Source organism: Ceratotherium simum, chromosome X (assembly GCF_057802395.1).
Source record: "Ceratotherium simum simum isolate JZ-2026a chromosome X, ASM5780239v1, whole genome shotgun sequence".
Lineage (NCBI taxonomy): Eukaryota > Metazoa > Chordata > Mammalia > Perissodactyla > Rhinocerotidae > Ceratotherium > Ceratotherium simum.
In genome coordinates this window covers 71410227-71420016 of record NC_141940.1, presented here as the reverse complement: position 1 = coordinate 71420016, position 9790 = coordinate 71410227, and the positions used below count along the sequence as shown (strand labels likewise).

The window sequence follows — 9790 nt, the reverse complement described above, 5'->3', positions numbered from 1 at the left end:
TTGAGTTTATTGGCATCTACTGGCAAGCCCATGTCTTTTTCAACAATTGGAGCTTTACAAAGGAAATCTCCTTAAGTGTAAAGAAAATTGGGAGCTGTAGCTTCCTTGGATTTGAGACTGCAGGAATTTGGCTGCTTGGTGCACTGGCTTTGAGGCAGAAGCCATACTTGGCAGAAAGAGACACCCGAGACTAGTGAACTGATATGAAAATAAGAAAGCCCACTACTCACATGGTTCTTCTCCCTCTTTCCTTCCCTTTTTCATAACCTACTCTCTTCATATTTCTTTAATTTGTGCATATTTGTAAAACATCCAATTAATCTAGCCTGTCATCCACTGGAATGTAACCTTAGGAAGGCAGAGCAGAAATGTTTGTCTCTTGTTCACGTCTGTATCCCCAGTGCCTACAACAGTGCCTGGCACACAGTAAGCATAAAATATATAGTTGTGAAATGAATCCCTATCCTTACAAACAAAGCCCTCCTCCTGGGGGAGGGGGCAATGAGGAGAAGGGAAAGCTCTTTTCAGTGGTATTATGTACCAGTGCCATGTCAAGTACTCCTGCCAGGGAATGTGGGCAGAGGGGATACCATGGATGCAGGCTGGGTGCAGGAAGATCAGTGGAAAGGGAAGAGACCCTCAGGGTAAGGACTGAATTCCAAAAAGCAGGACTTTGACCCTGCTTCTGCAGTCTCCATCTCACTTTGGAGGGGGCCAGTCAGAAACACCTGGGGGAGCTCCTGCCTCCAAAAGCCCAAGACTAGTGCTATGGGGAACAGATGGACAAAAGCCAGAAAGATGAGACAGAAAGGCCCAGGAGCTCTGGGAGAGGGAGCAGAGTGAACAAGTCCCTGTGAAAGTGAAATGGCCCTTCATTTGAATGCAAATGCTATGTAAAAGCCTGAAGCCCCTTGATGTCAGCCCAGCCATTGGTGGCCCATCTATACTGGGCTACCAGTCACCTGGAAACCGTCAGGGTAGGAAACGCGGGATGGAGTAGCCTAAGGGGGGCAGAGGAGCGTGCAGCACAGCTACGGACTGACCTATTGATTCCCCGCTGCTTCTCAGAGTCAGGTTGGGGCCTTACAGGGATTTCAGGATGGCTTAGAGAGTTTCTTCCTCATACCCAAGCCACCATGTACAGAAGCTGCCTTTTGGAAAAAGAAGCGGGCATGTACCCGGGCACTCTCAGGAGCCCTGCGGGGGGCGGCACCGCTGGGGCTGTCGGCACCGGGGGCGGTGGGAGTCCGCTGCCAGCCTCCAACTTTGCAGCGGCCCCAGCTTACGCACACTATATGGGGTATCCCCATATACCCAGCATGGATCCTCACGGGCCGCCGCTGGGAAACTGGGGCCCACCCTATAGTCCCCCTCGGGAAGACTGGAGCGCTTATCCAGGGCCATCAAATACAATGGGCGCGGTGCCCATGAACGACATGACCTCGAGCCCCGCAGCTTTTGGATCGCCGGAATACAGCAACCTGGGACCCGCGGGCGGTGGAAGCAGCAGTGGCAGCCTGACAGCCCCAGCCGGCGGGTCACTGTTCCCCATCGACGCCAGCACCGTCAATGTCAGTTCTCCCAGCAGAAGTCGTCACAGCCCCTATGCGTGGATGCGCAAGACTGTGCAGGTGACTGGTGAGTAATCGATTCTAATGCCCTCACACCTTTCCTTCCTTTGCTTCTCGTCTACTTCCCTTGGCCTGCCCGCCCTCCTACTCCTCGGGCCTCTCCTGAGACAGCTTAGCTGAGGAGTCCACTGCGTGGCTGACTGCCCAGGGCCCCCGCCCATTAGTGACCACCCTCGCGTGTAGCCCTGCTCAAAGCCCACAGTGTGTGGCACTTGGAATTAAACCGACCCTAGAGGTGTTTTTCACCATTCCCTGATCAGTCAAGGAAGCAAGCGAGTGAACAGTGGGCATGTTGAGTCACAAGGATCAGCATCCAACCCTGTAGTTGCCCAGATGGGAAAGCAGATGCACGGTAAAGATCAAAGGGTGAATGAGGCGAAAAGATAGCCACGGTGTCCGGAGGCTCAGTCACTGCTGCTTGCCCGTTGCATTTCAAACTCTTCCCCACGTGGGCGAGTCGGCTTCTCCCAAAATCTCGTGATGCTCAACTTAGCTTCACGGTGCTTGGCTGGCAACAGACCCTCCAGTTTAGCCACGAATGCCCCGATGGCAAAGCGGCCTCCTCACCCTGGCCTCTCAAGGAAGCTCTGCCCAAGTTGGCAGAGGTGAGCTGGACTCAAACCCAATGCCTTCTTTCAACGTCCTTTCCGCCAGTGGAAGCATTGAGGAAGGGTACAGCACACCGCATGGACATAGTAAGCTACTCAAACCCTAACATCCGCTGGGCGCGCTCGAATATCAGCCCCAGCACTAAGTGGTTAAAGCCCTCATAACTGTCCCGGCAGGCGTCCCGAGGCGCAGGGTTTGGATGCAGGTCAGTGACCGCGCGCGGTGAAGGCCCAGAAATCCCAGCCTAACGCTGACCCACGCTCCTACCAGCAAGCCAGTGGGCGGCTGGGACCCGCGGGCGGGGGAAGTGGGCACTCTGTTTTAATCTTGGACGAGGTGGTAGGCGGGGAGATGTTTGTTTTCAGCTGTAGTTGTTCTTATTATTCCAACCCGTTGCTCCCTGTGACTCGAGAAAATTAGTAAAATTCGACTCCATCACTTTCATCCCTCTGGGGAGGAAATGACATTTCAATAGCATCTGTCCACAATGATTATGCTCCTGTTCACAATTCTGCACTTCTTCTCCCTTCCAAAAAGTAAAAGTGGGAGGGTGGGAAGGGATCAACTTTTACCATTAAGAGGATTCAGCCGGGAGGAGGCAGTTTAGGACATACTAGGGTAGCAATCTCAAAGTATAAGTAGAGCTTAAATACTTGGCTTTAAAGTGTTTGGAAGTAAATCTGCATTTTTTAAAAATATAGGTGAGTCGGCTGACTAAATAGAATAAATAGAAAATGAGGTTAGGGTGGGGCATACTCAGGGCTGTTATTACATCTAATCTTAGGGTTGTAATTAACGTCCATTCACTAAGCCCTAACCATCAGCAACAGACAGGAAAGTAGCTGCTCCCAGTCCAGGATTAAGTTTTGAAACACTTTAGAAGAGGAAAGTTATCTGTATGTTGTTTGGAAGAGAGAACGATGGGGAAAAAGGGACAAGATAAAAGAAATCTTGAGTCATGAATTTTCTGTTTATAGGAGAAAATACGACAAGTTTCTCTGCTTAAAGTCTTCCATTTGGATTTGCTTTTATGGGCCAGAGTCTCTCTCTTAGGTAATTCTGGTGCCAAGAGAGTTTAGAAAGAGACTACTTAGTCTGTGGTATCGTCATCATTAGTGAAGCTGTGTACCTGGCTGTACAATGCCACCTTCACAAGACTTTCTATCCAACTTCTATGAGAAATTTAAAATTGAATGATTTTGGACCTCCTTTGACTCCTGGCAGCCTATCCTATAGATGAGACTTTATTAAATTCAATCATTTTAACGTCCTATAAATTAAAACTACCACTTTGCTATATTTTTGTAGCCCAAGGTGCATATTTAGCAACAATTTAAGAATATGATGGAAACTATGGACCCTCTCCCCAGAAAAATGCACAAAAGCACACCTGCACGCACACACGCACACACACACATCATTTTTAAAATAATTTTGGGATATTCATGGATCCACTGAAGCCCTTCCATGGATCTCAAGTTATGAACTCTACAAAAAAATGAAGCTGATCATCTCATTGGATCACTCCAAACCAAAATGCACCCATTTGTGTGCTTAATACATAGTGAGTATTAAATAAATATTTGTTAAATGAATGAATGAGTCGGATTCTCCTAAATTTTCTACTTCACTCTGTAGTATTGTGGGACAACATTTGGCTTATGGCTGAGAAGAAAATAGATGAACTACAAAATGGAAGTAACCTCTCCCTGATTAAGGTAATCAAATGAAAGCTCTTTCCATTACTGAAAAATGTTTTAAATAGCGGTGAGTTAAAGAAAGAAAAATACACGTATTAGGGGACAATCAGTAAACATTTCATCATGATTATTATCACATTTGATTTTCTAATGAGAGAAAGGGGACTGGCATACAGAGTAAATGACTGTCTCCTAGGTGATTTGATTAAAAAGTGAGATATTTTTATTTCCACTTTGTTCCCTAAATGGTCTGTTCCAATACACATCTCATTTAAAAATTATATGAAAAGGAACCTGACAGAAGGTTTCTGTGAAAATTAAGAATTTCATATTTTAAATATTGTCAGTGCATTAGAGCTAAGAGCTTTTCTTTTACGCAGAGTTGTAGCTCTGGATGAGAACTGGCAAGGTGGTAATCTAAACAGGGCTGGAGAGAGGCTTTCTCGTTAGGGGTGAGAAAGAGGGGGAGAGAAAGAAGTGACTGAATAATTCTGATGAAGCCACTGGACAAAACACTGAGGAAGATATATTTAAAGGGTTTTATTCAATTAGGACACTTCAGAAAATGAGTTGCTTAATAATTCTTGAAGCTTATCATTGTCTTCCTTAGTTTTGATCCTTTCATTGGACAATTTTTATAAATGAATTTGGATGCAATCTTTAACTAAAAGCAGCAAAGGATTACCATAAGACGGAAAGTCATCAGGATGAGGTCAATTGCACTGTACTCCCTATAGAAGGAAATTGATTTTCATCATTTTTACCCTCACCATCATCATTGTCATGACCCTTAGATTTGGAGAGTGCTTCTCTGCCTAACAGCACTTTCCCAGCCAGTCTCTCAAACGAGCACATTTAGGGTGATAATAAGTTATCATATATGATGACGCTTGCTTGCAAACTCTGTGGGGATACTGTCTCCTGGATAATGGGAAGGAGTCCATCCATCCTGAATTACAAAGGTTTGTCTGAGTCTTTGCCGGGGGAATGGGGGAAGAGGGAGGTGAGGCAATGAAATCTCACTACAGAGGGATGAAAGCAGCCCTTTAATACATCTTAAACATTGTTACTTTCCTAAATTAACTCACAATAGTGTCAGAGAAGGGGATCCTTCATCCTCATAAACGTAGTCTTTAGGAGAAGAGAATAGCTTGAACAATAAAAGTTAGTACTCTTAGTGTTTTATTGGTGCTTTGGTATGGGAATATGGATATTATGCTCTACTAGAAAATGTCCAAATCCTATTCAATCCGATTTCATCATTTAAGGGGCAGAGGCAATGACAGGGGAGGAAAAGAAGACAGTTCAGGGGGAGGGACACAAGAGGAGCACTGGGAAATGGGGATTCATTTCTCTTTGTAAACTGTGCAGTCAATATTTTCCCTTAGCTACATCTTCTTGAGGTTTGAGGTCTTATCTGTCAGATTGGGGCAACAGACCCTTTTTAACACTTCCAATGGCTTTGATATGCAGCGGGGCTCTTCCTCGTTCCTCCTTTCTTCAAGGGTTATATTGCCGGAAAGGGTGAGGATTTTCATGGCAAATAAAGAGGCCTGGTCTTGACTTTATTGTCCTCAGAAGAAACTGCAAGAGGAGAATTTATGACCAATGGGGGTAGGGAAGGACTGCAACCTTCCAGAGTTCTTGAAGTCTGGTTATATTTACTTATTATCAAAGAGTCGAAAACACAGGCACACACAAGTTGAATTTTAACTTCTGCCTCAGGTTATAATTTAAATACTCAGCCACCTTGGTATTAGGAAGGGTTTTAGGAAACATCTCTTCAAAGATATATTTTGATCCTAAGATTTGAGGTTCTGGAAATAAATTAAACTTCAAAGTTTTCATTGTAAGCTCAAATATACATTCTGCCTTTGTAACATACCAAATGCCAGACCCCTGGGTTTCCTGGGTTTCCGTCTGGATTCAGAAAATCAGCCCAAAGTTTGGGCCTTTGAGGTAGGTTAACTGGAGTTCATCTTTCACCATTTTCAAGGGGAAAGTTTTGTTTAGTTCATTAGTCCATGAGTTAGTCAGCCATTTAGTTTAATCTTAAAACATATCTCTCACCTAGAATTTGTTTCTACAATCATGTCCCTTTTTTTTTCTTTCCTAGAGATGAAAGAGTGTCTGACATTTGTTTAGGGCTTGTAAATTCCAAACCAATTGGCTGGTGTTCCTGAATGTAAAGAGGGTTCAGGATGGAATCTGATGCTGTGTAGCTCCTTTGTTAGGCCTGTGCTGTATCTTAACACCTCAATGGAGTTTAGGGAACCACTTTAAAGAAAGCTTTGTCCTACAGATTGTTCCCCAAAATCTCACATCAAAAACAACCAGGGAAGATCAGAAGGAGTTTGCTAAAAGCCATAGAGAAAAGGAGGAAGATCCTGGAGGGGGTTAAAAAAATTGAAAAGAAAGGGAAACTTCCTAATCACCTTTCGAAAATTTGAAAGGAGGAATAAAACTCTATTTGAAGGAGGGCATGAGAAATTAGTTAAATGTTGTAACACAAAGCAAATGTTTGTATATCCTTTCAAAGAATACTAGAATGCTCACTTTACTCTGCTTAAGTCAACGCCCCCTCCTTCCCCCATTCATTATCCACTTGGGAATAAAAATTGGTTTAAGACTCTCACAAAAAACAAACTAAACTATTTGTTTCTAATAGGTAATAGGGGCTCTCCTAGAACAGAATCTAAGTGATGATAAACGCTTTCTTTTTAAATTACAATCCAAATGAAATTTTCTCTAGAATGTGTGTAACTAATAATGTCAGGATCACAGAATAGTTTGCCACACTTGGGCCATTCTTATGCTTCCTAGCATATTTAAACTGGGAATAACATTTAGCACACTGGACTGGGAGTCAAGGGTATGTGTTCGGGTCCCCACTCCTCAGCTCACTAGCACAAACCCACTTATTTACCTACAATGAGCCTCAGGTTCCTTATCTGTCAAATGGGGATAAGACATGTTCTGCATAATTTGAAAGTGCAGGTGAGAGTTTCAATAGGAAATAGTATGAATGAACTGCATAAAATATAAAGGAAAGTGCTTGTATAATGGATGTTGCTACTACTGCCAATACTGTTCCCATATGTGAGTGGGAAGGGAATGAAAATCATGGATTAAGTGTTTGCTTTAAAATGCTTTGGTGTAACAGTAGGTCAATGGTGGCATCATAGATGTATTGGTTACATATATACGTAATAGTCACAGATGACAAAGTATTTAATGGAGAAATGGATTTATGACATATTTGGTTCGAAAAATGTCCTTGTTTTATATTTGAAAGTAATAGATAAGAATGGGAAGAGTGGCTCTGATTCCTTCAGCTGAAACAATCTCCAAAGAAGTAAAAAGGATTAAATGTACTGCTTTCTCCCTTAACAGGGAAAACAAGGACAAAAGAAAAGTATCGTGTTGTTTACACAGATCATCAAAGGTTGGAGCTGGAGAAGGAATTCCACTGTAATAGATACATCACCATTCGGAGAAAATCAGAGCTGGCAGTCAACCTGGGCCTTTCTGAGAGACAGGTACACAAGAAGTACATCCAACGTGTCTCATATAATCATTTCAATAGGCTGAGGTTTTAGTGAAGTCTGTAATCAGGAGTGGAAGCGAAACAGAAGACCAAGACATACTCCAACCTCTCCTAAAGCCCATATTCATCCACTAGACCTCCTAGTTTAGTCTCCTTGGTTGGTGAGTTTATTAATAATCAAATGTGGTGGGCACTATGTAGGTGTGTAAGCAAGGGGTGGGGACATTGGAGGTGGAGAAGAATTTAAAACACCCATAGAATTGACCAGTCAAGTCAAAATCTTGATATGATTCTCCAAGTAGTCACAACCAACATGTGAAGTGAAGATTCGGCAATCATGGCGATTATCTAGTTCATATCAGTGAAACTACAACAGTAACTGAACAACCATGTTGCTACCTGAACCAAGTTTTTCTATTATTCAGGGTAGGAAATTTAATTTTTTATGGTGTGTGTAATCCTGTGATGCCTGCCTCAAATTTAGCTTACTGTGGGTACTCAGTAAAGATTAAATCATATCAAGGATCAATGGTTTCCATTCACCCAGACTTTGACATTACATAACTACCTGATGTTTTTTCACTTAAGTCTAGGAGTAATCCTGGAACCACAGAATCTTAGAATTGTAAAGTCCATTAATGTATTACCTTATTCCAAGTGGCTTACATTTCAACCATGTATTAAGGCACATTGGTATCACAGCAAGGGATATACTATTTCATCACCTTTGTTCACCCAGTTTTATGTTTCATTAACTTTATTAGGAAGTTTCTTTTAATGACAAATTGTAATCACCTTTGTTAAGTCCCTCCTTTTTTATCACCACACCTCAGCATCTGCCATTCTATCATTATTTATTTCTACCTGTGCAACAGAGGTGGTGGGTAAGGTGTAATATAGAAACCACTGCATTCAAAGTCAGTAGCCCTGGACTTGATCTCAGTTTCATCTCATGCAAGATACTTTCACTCGGTGAGTCGCAGCTTTTTTTTAACCTGTTAAATGGGCATACTTTATAAGGTCATTGTGAGGCTCAAATGAAGTGACGTAAGTGAAAGGATTTTGTAAATGCTAAAGTCCCTGCACAATATCAGCAATGACTATGAAAATTGCATTCAGTATGTTGTCTCATTAAATCCAAAGCATTTTGTGTTTCAGGTGAAAATCTGGTTTCAGAATCGCAGAGCCAAGGAGAGAAAGATGATCAAAAAGAAAATCTCACAGTTTGAGAACAGTGGAGGCTCAGTACAAAGTGACTCTGGCTCCATCAGCCCTGGGGAACTACCTAACACTTTTTTCACCACCCCATCTGCCGTCCGTGGATTTCAGCCTATTGAGATACAACAGGTCATAGTCTCGGAATGAAAGAAAGGCAAAGAGAAATGGAAAGTGCGCTTCCTTTAGCGTTGTCTTTTTGGTCCCTAAGATATCAGCAGGGGAGTTGGGACAGGATGTAATTCCTTATAAGGCAGTACTCAGAACAAGTGCATGCACAATAGGTTAAAGATAACTCAGGGGTCACTTACTGTTAGAAATCATCCCCATAAAACTCCTGTTATGTGCTATGCTATATGTCAATCATTCAGGAAGCTTGGTGGTAAGCTATATAATTAAAAGCTACAATCACAGGCCCTTGCAACTCTATTCACAATTTCAGAAACTTGCTTGTGAATAGACTGTAAAAAACAGTTCTGCCAGGAGGCACATTTGTTTATGTGTGCTTGTGTTTGCTATTTGATGCTGGGTGTGTTCTTTTATGTCATCTTTGGGAGGTGGGGAAAAGGTAAGCAGAAATTTATCTATCTCTAGCTACTTTTTCAAGTGTTTAATTCAAAAGCTAACATTATTTTCATAACAAGACAAATGTTTAAAAAATCATCAGGAGGTTATTCTGAATCTATTGTCACTGATTAATAAAAATAATAAATAAAAAGACCCTTTTTGTCCCTCAATCATAATTGTCTGGCATCAATTGTCTTATCTCAGAACTTCCAATATGCAGTGTCAATTTTAAATCTTGCCAAAACAATGAAATAAGACTAGACCAATACAGGCCAGCTTGGTTGAGTCGTTAGAAAGGCAGATCTCCAACACACAGAATAAACCCTTCCCCTTTTCTGTCTTTCCACTCTATTCACTGTTACAGTTCAGTGGCAGTCAGACTTAACATGAGCACAAGGACAGTGTGCTGATCTGTAGCCTCTGCTTGCCATCACCTTCAACCTGTTCAATTTTTCCCTACATTATGTCATGTCAATGCAGTGTGGTCCGAGGAGCTGCAGTTTACAGGTTACAAATAACAC

At 42.4% G+C, this 9790-nt stretch overlaps 1 protein-coding gene across 3 annotated transcripts; it reads left to right on the top strand.

Moving 5' to 3' along the window:
• Positions 1 to 796: 796 nt before the first annotated feature.
• CDX4 (caudal type homeobox 4) lies at positions 797 to 9439 on the top strand. Of its 3 annotated transcripts, none has more exons than XM_087427676.1 (4): positions 797 to 1638; positions 3879 to 3958; positions 7376 to 7479; positions 8646 to 8791. In XM_087427676.1, exons 1-4 carry the CDS (start codon positions 915 to 917, stop codon positions 8647 to 8649), a joined length of 912 nt encoding a protein of 303 aa, XP_087283802.1. In that variant the 5' UTR covers positions 797 to 914; the 3' UTR covers positions 8650 to 8791. The 3 variants fall into 3 exon arrangements, with proteins under 3 accessions (XP_087283802.1, XP_087283801.1, XP_004442237.2); XM_087427675.1 differs by having other exon boundaries at positions 800 to 1638; positions 7334 to 7479; XM_004442180.2 differs by lacking the exon at positions 3879 to 3958 and having other exon boundaries at positions 812 to 1638; positions 7334 to 7479; positions 8646 to 9439.
• The last annotated feature ends 351 nt before the right edge of the window (positions 9440 to 9790 follow it).

Bases quoted from the DNA above. Each gene is read 5' to 3' on its own strand.
- CDX4 (XM_004442180.2), top strand. From the start codon at position 915: ATGTCAGCCCAGCCATTGGTGGCCCATCTATACTGGGCTACCAGTCAC. The intron at 1,639-7,333 runs GTGAGTAATCGA...CTCCCTTAACAG, and splicing joins CAAGACTGTGCAGGTGACTG to GGAAAACAAGGACAAAAGAA. The intron at 7,480-8,645 runs GTACACAAGAAG...TTTGTGTTTCAG, and splicing joins TGGGCCTTTCTGAGAGACAG to GTGAAAATCTGGTTTCAGAA.